The 12,257-nt window shown below is 36.2% G+C and overlaps 2 protein-coding genes across 2 annotated transcripts; one reads left to right on the top strand and one right to left on the bottom strand.

The window, feature by feature from the left end:
- Positions 1-609: 609 nt before the first annotated feature.
- LOC110607587 (mitochondrial outer membrane protein porin of 34 kDa) lies at positions 610-5,681 on the bottom strand. Its single transcript, XM_021746734.2, has 6 exons — positions 5,387-5,681; positions 5,224-5,291; positions 3,551-3,661; positions 2,225-2,311; positions 1,837-2,045; positions 610-1,311 (listed from the first exon to the last, which is right to left on the bottom strand). Exons 1-6 carry the CDS (start codon positions 5,433-5,435, stop codon positions 1,011-1,013), a joined length of 825 nt encoding a protein of 274 aa, XP_021602426.1. The 5' UTR covers positions 5,436-5,681; the 3' UTR covers positions 610-1,010.
- Positions 5,682-7,897: 2,216 nt separating this feature from the next.
- LOC122721958 (MDIS1-interacting receptor like kinase 2-like) lies at positions 7,898-11,578 on the top strand. The gene is made up of 2 exons (XM_043951377.1): positions 7,898-8,376; positions 11,074-11,578. Exons 1-2 carry the CDS (start codon positions 7,898-7,900, stop codon positions 11,576-11,578), a joined length of 984 nt encoding a protein of 327 aa, XP_043807312.1.
- Positions 11,579-12,257: the final 679 nt, after the last annotated feature.

Genomic DNA, 12,257 nt, shown 5'->3' on the forward strand with positions numbered 1-12,257 from the left:
ATTATAAATAGTGTACAATACGCAACAATGATCCCCTAATGCCTTAACTAAGAACAATTTAATCCATAAATTTATATTTTGTTAAATTAATCCTTCCATTACTCAACCACAAATGAAAATCAAATTTGAGAACTAAATTATTACAAACGTCAAAACAAGTATTAGATTATTACAAAGAATAAAATACGAAAAACTTGGAAGCTTTTTTAAACAGTAAATTTTAACAAAAAATTTTATTAACAAAATATAATCTAAGATAATTATTATTTTTATTTTATTTGAAAAAATAAAAACTAAATTACAAGATAAAGCTGCAGAGCTTGGGTTCATACAAACATTAGCTTAATAAACATTAAATAAATATTTATATTTATATTCATACATTAATCCACTATGATTACTAAATAAAAATCTAAACGTAAGCATTAAATCTAACTGTTATTAAACCCTTTCAACGAAATCAAGCTTATATCATATTGGCACCAGTTAACGATCCCAACAATTATCAGTGATCAATTATCACCACCAATGCATTAACCAGCCAACTACATTTGAAAAATACCCAGGAGCTTAAAGGTCATAGGGATTCAATCCAACTCAACAAGAAAATTGTTCCCACCAACAAAAATTAAATTTCTTGAACCAACCAACTTCAACAATGACAACCAAAATGGGTAACAGGAAGTAAAGCTGTTGTTCACCAGACAAATAGGCGCAGCCATCAAAGAATTGGAAAGAAATTATGAACCAAACCCTCTGAAATAAGGGTATTCAACTCAGTTTTAAGTTGGGAGTAATTAGAGATTGCGGGGACTCGGACAGTAATGGCATGGGTTTTTGACACCTCTAATTTTTTATTTTTACATCCAAAACCAAGAAAAAAGAAAGAAAGAGGCATCACCATGAGAACTCAGACTAAAGGGTTGCAACCAACCTTGAGAACAGGAAAATTGGTCCAGACAGAACTTGACTGCACTTCTAATACCCAGCGACATGGTGGGGCTGAATGATCATGGCTTGAGTGCAAGAGCCAATCCAAACTTGGCACTCTTTTCAATAGCCTTGGTATCCACCTCTCCAGAAGCGGTGAAGAATGATTTTGGTCGCCACTCGTGCTGAACAAGAGCACTTACCCTGCCAAAGTTGTTCGCTCGTGCCTTCAATGTGGTCAATGGATCCAATGCATACTGGGAACCAACTGTAATTGTATTCTCATTGGTTGAGAAGCTATGGCTCACCTCCGCACCAGCAGCAAGCCAAGGGTTCACAATATGGTAGTAGGATGCTTTCAGGGAATCACCTTTGTCATTACTGTACAAGCACACCACATTACATTAATATGACATGTTGAAATTGTGGAACATTTACCAAGGAGAAGTGCTAATGCTAACTCGTTATTTTTAGAGCTGGAAGTTTCTAAAAATTACTGATATCACCTTCCAAGTCTAATTTCTATAATATCCAAAAAGATTCTAGAATCAGCAAGAAATTAGTCATCTTTTTCTAAGTTTCTCAACCTGCCTCAACACTTAAAAAGAAAATTGCCTCCATGCAATATTTTACAATAGAGAGAAGTTTTATTCAATAATTACATATGATAAACATTTGGCAAATGAATGGTCAGGTTGACTTATTGATGGAACATTTTGAATGAAGCCAGACATTTGCATGTAGGCTTTAAACAGAGAAAGACAATAATGACATGAAAAAAAAACCGTATAAATTTTTAAATATGCATATGCCTGAGCTCCTGCATGCAGCATACTCTTTAAAAGTAGAAATTTCCTTTTTTAACCGCCTACACAACCGGGGGGGGGGGGGGGGGGGGGCACTCACAAAGTTAATGAAGCAACTAGGTCTGCACTTGAGTAGCTGAGTCCAGCATTGCATTTTGTGAAGTTCCCAGTTTTGGTGTCAAATGACAGATCCACGCCAAGTGAGGTAACATTGGACCCAATCACACCAGAGAAGTTAACAATAGGGTTAGGTGTCAACCCAATGCTAGAACTTACAGCTGCAAAGTCATGCAGATATTGAATCTCCATCTGCCACAACGTCCACACAGCAATATTAATTGTCAATTTTTGGACATAAAAGGAAAAACGAGCAAAACGCAAATCATGAAAATTCATTTCTTAAGTTCTCAGCCTCATGCTGGAAAATATTTTCTTAAAGAAAATGCAAGTTTTTTACATGTATATTTATAGAAGCGAAAAAATCTCACCTTTCCAGACCTTTGATCTGGAACTTTGAAGCTCAAAATTGCCTTCAGTCCAGGAGCAGGTTCATCAAATGTAATGGTTGTAAATAGCTGACGGCAATGCAAATTGAAAGTTAGAAGATATATACTAACAGAGACTTGATGAAAAAGCCTCGAGGGAACAAGTGAATACTAAGGAATTTTCTTAAAATATATGCATAAAGTAACAGTAAAAGTGTCTAATTTCCTGCTGATTATACAAACGGAATAACAAAAAGATAATAATTCCACATCTAAATACTTGACAACCAGCAAAATTTCATCAGGGTAGATATATGGGAAACAAAACAAGAGTTGCCACCTTACCAAATAAATCAGAGCTTACTTATCCAATAAATAAATAAATCAGAGCTTAGACTTGCCCACCTAGGGCATATAGGGACAAATATTTGACTTTTGAATAGAACAAGTAAGACAGTATAGTATGAATCTTAAGTTCGGTTCGGTTATTTTTTTATCATTTGCCCTATTTGTTTGCACAACCCATGAATAGAGATCTACAACATAATCAGTGTAATAACAAGCAGACATGAAAGCATCATGTTAATTAAGACCACCGCCTCTAAGGAAAACAAAAAGCGAAAAGCAAGAAAAATGTCAAAGAATTAACTAGTCCATATCGTACTTGAAATTATAGATAAAAGAAAGATTTGGAATTAAAGTTTTATTTTAATTAATCAAATGAATACATAGATTTTCTTTGAGATTCCTAAATGCAGATATAGATTGAAGAAAATAAAAACCTGTATCTGAATTAACCAGAAGTACTTACACAAGGTGTAATTTCAAAGATACTCTCTATGTTCAGCTGAATCTTTTTTTTAATCTCTACTTAAAATCAAATTCAAAACCTTGGATCTCAAATCCCCTGCAATGCTATGTTAGATATGTGAATCTTCCAGGATATATCAGAACCAAGTCTACTCAAATATCTAGCTCCAGGTTTTCAAACTTGAAATAAAATAAACTGGCTGCATATTTTATAATTCAAAGTAAAGCAAACAAGACTCAAGCATCAGAAAGATATTAAATATATATATATATATATATATATATATATATATATATATGTGCGCTACATATTTATAGCATGTATGAACTTGGGCATATCCCATATAAAAAAAAAAATGAACGACCTAGCAAGAGAGTGTTAATCCACAAACAACCTTTAAGAACGTATACAGACCAAAAAATCAACCATCAAGTTTGAATCTCACAGATACCTACAGACCCATGGAAGGCAATTAAGCATTAAATAAATAATCAAATGAGAATATATTATTAGCATACATTAGAGTCTGTATCCACTTTGACATCAGTAGTGATATTCTTGTTCTTCAGCTGAGTATTGACATCAGCCACAAACAGCTCACCCTTCTTTACACCTGTAGATGTAATGGCCTGCCATAATAAAGATCACTAAATAAATTAGCAAGAGCATTGAATTGAGGAAAAAATTTCATCATATTTATTCTTAGACAAAGAAAATGCAACTGAGAAGGCAAGTTAATACAGGCAACACTAACTTCCAAAAACTGAAGTTGCTTCAGTTTACAACCTTCAACGTATTTAGCAAAATTCAAGCAATCCAACCACGGGAAAAGTACAAGTATCTTAAGCTGTGTATTTTTTTTTTTTTTCGGTTAACAAATAGGTAACCTGTGCACATTGCTATTTGTGAATTTGGGACATTTCACCTCATGCCATTTGTTTTGACTGATATGGGAATGTTTATCAATAAATAAATCTACAATATCAGAGTGTGGAATCCACCAAAATAAATAAATAAATAAAAGCACCAAATTTTAACGTTCAGTCTTCCTCCCCTATTCATCTGTCTATTATTCAGGTAAAGAAAATTTCACGAGGACCAAGCACCCTTCCCTCTCTTCTTCTCACTCTTCTTCTCCTCTTCATTAGAGGTGTGTGTCAGTAGCAGCCATTAGATTAGGGTTTCCACTGAGAAAAAAATAGAATTGAGTAGAAATGAGAGAAGGAGAGAAAGAATTGAGAGAGATTGTCTGTTTGGTTGTATAAAACTCATATATGCCACTACACGTGTCATCCCGTTTTTATAACAACTCTAACTAACATTTGATTTCCCCCAAGATTCACACCCATTTCATTATTTATTTTTCCCTCCAAAACTCTACTTCCTCTGGACTCTTTCAGAATTATCTTTCTTCTTCCATTTCTTTCTCCTATATGTGACAGTGTGCAAGACTTCTTATGGTATGGATCTCGAACCAATCTGAACTTATCTTACAATTTTGGTTTGAGTCTTTTCTTCAATAAGAACCTAAACCATAAAGAATCCGTACCAATCCAATATATGTTTTTCCAGGATAATTTAGATATATTATATATAATTAGTAATGTGAATGCATGTGTGATATCAGTTAATTATATATAGTCCATAACTATAATAATCAATATTATTTTAGTAGGACTTCCCATAATAACAATAGCATAGAATTGTTTTAGAAACTCAAACATAAACAAGAACAATACCAAGCCGGAAGTGTAGTACATAAAATTATAAAATTGATTACAAGGGAAATCCTGTGGCCTCTGTTATGGTTCAAACAAGAAAGAAGAAAATTTTGGAGATTTTTTTTTTTCAATTTTTAAATTTATCGTTCTTAATTTTATTTTAAATTAAAACCATATTTACAATTTAAAAATTAATTTAAAATTAAACGGCATCAAGTCAAAAGTTCTTACTTCGCAGGCAACCCAAGAAAAAAAGCGCAAAAATTGAAAAGTTACACTTGCCCAGGAAAAACTAAAAATAATAGAAAGGAACTCATGATTGAGCCGTCTGGGTAGCTCAACAAATAATGATTACAAACTTTGTCAAGATAAATTCTGCAATAAAAATATATACTGATACAGAGCTGGCTGAACCAATTGCAAAAAGCCGAAAAAAAATGCAGAAGATTGGATCTAAAACAGGAACTCACAACGCCAGTAGGAGAGCAGGTAGTGATGGTGAACTTCTGGTCAGTCTGGTATTCTTTGTACAGAAGATCTATTCAATTCCACAAAACAAAACAAAATTACCCATTTGCAATTTGACATTATCAAATCAAATAGAAAGGGAGTGATGACGGAAATGGTATCTACCTCTGGCTTTCTTGCCGATTTCAGTGTAGAGACCAGGACCCTTTCCCATAATTGGTAGCAAATATTGAAAAAACTATAACAAATAGAAAGAAAGAGAGATCTGTTTGAGCTTGAAACAGAATCGGGGATTTGGGAGTTCTTTTATACGGACCGAAACCCTAATTTCAGCTTTTTCTTATCGGTGGATTTTTTTTTCCCTTATTTTTCTATTTCTTCGTTTCCTAGGAAAAAAACTTCAACCGTTGGATGTCAGGGTACGCGGGTGTACACCGTTGATTAGGAGGTATTAATTTGGCAGGATTTTTTTTTGAAGGAAATTTTGGAGGATTTTGTTAATGAATAATGATCACGTGAGCCTGTTTAAAGACGGAGATAAAACGCGATTAGCCCATGCTCTTTTATTACCTCAACGGCTGGAAATTTTTATTTCTATTTTTCCTTTTTTTTCTATCTTATTATTTTCTTGTGTTTGGCTGCCCCAAATAAACTCAGCTGCACAAGTGGAAGTTGGAGCCTCTGAAACCGGAACCAATCAAATTGAACTTTCAACTAATTAAAATTTTATTAATTTTTAAAATATTAATTGAATTGAATTAAAATTTAAATATTTAATCAATTATTAATTATAATTAAATTAGAAATATTTATTATTTATTTTTAAAATATTATCCTATTATATTTTTAAAAATCTATTAAAATATTTTTATATTTTATCTTTATCGATGAAATATTACTCCAATCTATTTTTGCTATTAAAAATATAGCAAAAAATTAGATTACTCTCTCCCTTCTCCTTTCATCTATTTCTGCCATTAAAAATATAGCAAAAAACTAAATTACTCATCTCCTCCTCATTTCGTTTATTTTTGCCATTAAAAATATAATAAAAAACTAAATTACATTTTTTCTCCTCCTCCTCAATTCTAATTCTTCTCTTTTTCTTCTTTTTCTTCTTCTTCTTTTTGAGAGACTATTTCATTGACGGAGAGAAAAGATAAGAACGTTTTAATATATTTCTGAAAATACAATGACTGACTTATTAATAATGACAATACCCAAAATCTAAATAATGACTGCATATCGGCTAATCAGACTCTTAACACGTGACCCTGTTTTACAGTGACAACTCATGGTTTAACTTAGACAATTTTTATGTTACACCAGAGGTCCTCTCTGCTGGTCTTCGATAGGTATGTGGCTAATTTAGATTAGCCTTTTCCTGCTCACGTCAGTTCGTCTGCTCCTACCCATTAATGATGACTGCACTATTTCTCGAGTCGTATTCAAAACTTGCCGGTAAAATCATTATATAAGAATCATTCTTCTCCTCCAAATATCACTTTTGTTCACAACAGATATCTTTGCTTTAGAAAAGCCTCAACTGTTTTCTCTCCTTTGCATCTTAAGGTAATTCCTATTTACTTTATGTTTTATAGCAATGAATAGGAATACTTTTTTTTTTCTACTTCTGTTGAAAGTCCTACCTCAAACTCCTCTTTCGATGGCCTCATTCGTACTTTGACTCCTATTGTTCCACTGGGGGTGGTTTATGAAAGTGAAGACAGCTTGATCAGCGATATCCCTTCTATACTAATGGAAAAGGATGTAGAACGTTTTCATGACAAATACCATATTTCTCAAAAAATCTTTCGAGTCTTTGCTCCATCTCCGAGTGTCTGCACAAATGACTAGAAACTTACAAAGGATACCATCATAGTCTACGAAGAGCAGTTGAAGAAGGTCTTCGGTTTTCCATGGACCTCTTTTTTACCGAGATCCTCTAATTCCACAAGCTGTCAATCACCTAGCTACACCCTAATAGATGGAGAATCTTGGTAGCCTTCCGATTTGTTTATTTTAATAATAATATTGAGCAGAGCGTAGTCCTCTTCTTTCAACTGTACTAGCTGGGCACTTGAAGAAATGAAGAGTTCTAATTTTTCAATGGGAGAAGACGCCAAACACTGTTTGACCGGATACCTCCTTTCCTAAAGTGATAGAAGAACAAGTTTTTTTATTCTCTGTCATTGAGTGTTTGGGGATTTTGGTCCCCTTCGAACGAGCTGGAACATGTGAGTGGAGCTGAGAAAAGATGGGGTCCAGCCACGGAAGAATGAGAAAGAGGCTCTGAACTTCCTCTAGATGATGACCACATCCTAGAAAATAGACATCCTTAAGGCGGTGAGGAATGTTATTTCCCCTTCGAACGAGCTGAAACATGTGAGTGGAGCTGAGAAAGAATGGGGTCCAACCACGGAGGAATGAGGAAGAGGCTCTGGACTTCCTCCAGACGATGGCCACATCCCACAAAATAGACATCCTTAAGGCTGGAGAAACATTATTTTGTCTTGGCAAAGCCAACCCAGGCGAGCTAGGCTCGAGGTCCTCACCCGCCCAACCTTCTTTGCTTTGGGGAAAGCACCTCTCTAGCCAACGAGTAGGGTATTTCTCTCCCCAACCCTTTTTGTATTTCAAATTGTCTTACTTACTCACTTTTTATTTTATGTAGATATGGTCGAGTTTAAGAATAAATTTTTTGAGGCAGCACATGCTGCCCGTAAGGGCAAAGCTATTGCTGGAATGTCTGCACCTCCACCTAAGCGTGCCCATCATGCTGAGGAAATCATCATGCTTTCTCCTCCTCCTCCCCCTCCTACAACTAAAGAATTGGCTCCCATTCTGCCCGAGTCTTCTACAAGGGATACTCCTCCTACAGCCCCTACTCAAACTGATGCTCCACAACCAGAAGTTGATGTTGGAGCCACATGGCCTAAGGGTATCCAGCACCTAGCATTGGCTCTGACACGTTCTATTTCTCTTCTCGAGGAGCCCCGCCTGTCTACTCTAATTGCCAAGAGAGCTCTAAGGCCTGGGGATTGCCACCCATTACATGAGGTCGAGACTGATGACCTTTATGATAATATTATGCACTCCGCCATGAAGAGTGCTCTCTGTGCCTACATAGCTAAAGAGCGTAACAAGACTTTGAGGTAGGAGTTCAGGGCGCAAGAAATAGATAAAAATCTCCTATAATAAGAGTGCTCGAGGCTGAAAGTTCAGATTGACAAAGTGGAGGGCGCGATAAAGGAGACTCTGGAGTCAGTAGATAAGCTTCAGGTGGACCTAAATGAAGCCAATTCTTCCAAGCTTGCCCTTGAGAATCGGGCAAAGAGTGCCAAGGACCAAGTGGTCATACTTCAGCGCTAAGTCCAGGAGCTATAATCTCAGACTGAGGGGGCCCAAGCCGCCTCTACCAGGATCGCTGAATTAGAACCAGAACTTCAAGAAACAGTGGCTTGAGGAGGGGAGATGTTCATCAAGGGTCAAGACTCAGTCAAGAAGGAGTTGGTGACGCATTTTCCTTCTGAGAACTTTGCTTGGATAGATGATATCTTCCTAGAGGAGGAGGGTGAGGACGAACAAGAGGAGGAGAGGACTGAAGGCATCGATTGAGTCTCTACCGAAAATGTAATGGACGTAGAGAATGTAAATATAATAGAAACTAGGAAGAGGGAAACTGAAGATGTCCCTCCTCGTATGTAATTTTTTATAGTGAAAATATATATTTTGCATATATTACCATTATGTTTACTAACTCATCCAGGACCCTCGTCCAATCAATACTTAAACAATCATTTAAGAATTAGCTAAGGGGTTAACACCCGACAAAAGAACCTGGTAAACATTGTCTTTCCCTAAAAATGATTAAAATAGGCTTGCTAATAGTACATATAACCCAGTTATTGGCCTAACTAGTGCCTTTTCATTGCCATAAAATAAATAACTTGAAAAATTTATAAAATGGGATCAACACCCAAATATATGGCCTGGAGGATACCCGCCTTGTGGCTTGGGCATAAAATGCCTTAGAGAAATTTTTATAACATGGGATTAACACCTGGTCGCGTGACCTGGCGAATATGCACCTTGTGACTTGGGCATAAAAAAACCTTAGAAACTTTTTATGAAGCGGGACTAACATCCGATCATGTGGCCTGACTGATACCTGCCTTGTGGCCTAGAATAAATTGCCTTAAAAGTATTTATACGATACTAACACCCGGTCATGTGACTTGGCGTCTTGTGGCCTAGCATAAAATGTCTTGTTTAGTAGGTCTAACACTCAGATTAGGTGGCCTGATGGAATCCGCATTGTGGCCTGACATAAGATGCCTTGTTTCGCAGGACTAACACCTGAATTAGGTGGCCTGATGGAGCCTGCCTTGTGGTCTGGTATAAGATGCCTTGCTTAACAGGACTAACACCAGAATTAGGTGGCCTGGTATAAGATGCCTTATTTAGCAGGATTAACACTCGAATTATAGTTTGGTGGAACTCACCTTGTGGCCTAATATAAAATATCTTATTTAACGAGATTAACATCCAGATTAGGTGGCCTGGCATAAGATATCTTGTTTAGCGAGACTAACACCCAATTAGGTGGCCTAATATAAAATGCCTTGTTTAGCGGGACTAACACCTAGATTAGGTGGTCTAGTGAAACCCATTTTGTGGCCTGACATGAGATGCTTTTTTTAGCAGGACTAACACTCAAATTATGACTTGGCGGAACCCACCTTATGGCTTGGCATAAAATTCCTTGCTTAGCGAGACTAACACCGAAATTAGGTGGCCTGGTGGAACCCCTTGTGGCGTGGCATAAGATGTCTTACTTATTGAGGTTAACACTCGAATTATGACTTGGCAGAACCGCCTTGTAGCCTATCATAAAATGCCTTTTTTAGCTGGACTAACATCCGAATTAGGTGGTTTAACGGAATCCGCCTTATAGCCTGATATAAAATACCTTATTTAGCGGATTCACATCCAGATTAGGTGGCCTAACGAAACACACAGCAAACTTAGATTTAAATAATATAGCGAATTATATAAAATTCTGAATTAAAGCTGAGCTCAAATATTAAATTTAAAAAAATTTGATTCTATTAACTCGATTCAGTTTTGATAAAAAAATTTTGATAAAATCGAACTAAATAATTATTTTTAGATGATTTTATATGAATGAATATATGAATTATAAATTTATTTTTTATATATATATTTTATAGTTTTTAATTTGAAGTTTGATATTTGTATTATTTAATACTTATTATTAAAAAAAGGGTAAAGTGTAATTTAGTCCCTCTGGTTTAGTGAAATATAACCTTTCGTCCCTCTGTTTTAAAAAACCTTCAATTTAGTCCCTGTGATTTTTAAAAACTATAACATTAGTCCCTCCGTTAGATTTTCAGTTAAATCACCGTTAATTTTAATTAAAAAGACTAAAATACCCATTCTCTCTCCTTCCTCTTCCTCTTCTTCTTCTTCTTCTTCTCCTTCCCCATCTCCTTCTTCTTCTTTTTCTTCTTCTTCTTCTTCTTCTTCTTCTCTTTTCCGATCTCTCTCCTTCCTCTTCTTCTTCTGCAACCCAGTACTCTTCCAAGAATCTATTCAAATAAATAAAGACCAAAAAGATGAAGCAAGAACAGAACCCCGAGGTGAAGATGGTGAAGTGGTTGAAAATCTTTAATCTTTCTTGTTTTTGTTGGTTTCTCTCTTGTTCTTGCTTATTTGCAAAGGAAGCTGTGCTGGGTTGAGTTTTAAGATAAGAATCATTTTAGAGAGAGAGAAAGAGAGGTTTGGGGATTTAAAGCGTTAGATTTGTCACAAAATTCACTTACTGGTAGCTTACCTCCAAGCCTGTTTCAGCTTCAGAACCTGACAAAGCTTCTCTTAATTGCTAACGACATTTTCGGTTCGATTCCTCCTGAGGTGGGAAACTGTGTCTCTCTTATTCGTCTTCGGCTTGTTAATAACAGAATCAGTGGAGAAATTCCAAAAGAAATCGGGCTCCTGAAAAACCTCAGTTTCCTCGACTTGTCTGAAAACCATATTGGTGGAACGCTGCCAGCAGAAATTGGCAATTGCAATGAGCTGCAGATGCTGAACTTAAGCAACAATACCCTTCGAGGCACTCTGCCTAGCTCTTTATCTTCTTTGACAAGGCTTGAGGTATTGGATCTTTCTATAAATCAATTTGTGGGTGAAATTTCAAGTGGTTTTGGCAAACTTAGTTCACTCAATAGACTCATCCTCAACAAGAACTCTCTGTTTAGAGCAATCCCTTCCTCTCTTGGCCATTGTTTGAGCTTCAACTTCTTGATCTTAGTAGCAATGCACTATCTGGCATGATCCCAGTGGAACTTTTTGATATTGAAGGTCTTGATATTGCTTTGAATTTGAGTTGTAATGCACTCACTGGGACGATTCCACCCCAGATTTCTGCTCTGAACAAATTATCCATTCTTGATCTCTCACACAATGATTCTTGTTTTATCTACGCTGGCAGGGACAAAGCACTTTGTTTCATAGAATTTTTGGTCATGAGGCTGGAGGGTATGTAAACCTCTGCCATGAGTATTTCATGTGTCTGATCCGAGCACATGTTCACATTTTTATCTTTTTTTTTCTGGGGGGGGTTTAAGGATTGTGGAGAGTGTTGGTGAGGGTGTGACAGAACTCGAACCAGGCGATCACGTCCTGCCTATATTCACAGGCGAATGCAAGGAATGTGCACAGTGCAAATTGAAACAGAGCAATATGTGTGAGCTCCTCAAGGTTAATATAGACAGAGGTGTGATGATTGAAGATGGAAAATCAAGATTTTCGATCGAAAAAGAAGAAGAAGACGGAGATCGAAAAAGAGAAGAAGAAGAAGAAGAAGAAGAAGAAAGGAGATCGGGAAGGAGAAGAGAAGAAGAAGAAGAGGAAGAGGAAGGAGAGAGGATGGGTATTTTAGTCTTTTTAATTAAAATTAACGGTGATTTAACTGAAAATCTAACGGGAGGGACTAATTGCATAGTTTTTAAAA

This window comes from Manihot esculenta, chromosome 15 (assembly GCF_001659605.2).
Source record: "Manihot esculenta cultivar AM560-2 chromosome 15, M.esculenta_v8, whole genome shotgun sequence".
Taxonomy (NCBI): domain Eukaryota; kingdom Viridiplantae; phylum Streptophyta; class Magnoliopsida; order Malpighiales; family Euphorbiaceae; genus Manihot; species Manihot esculenta.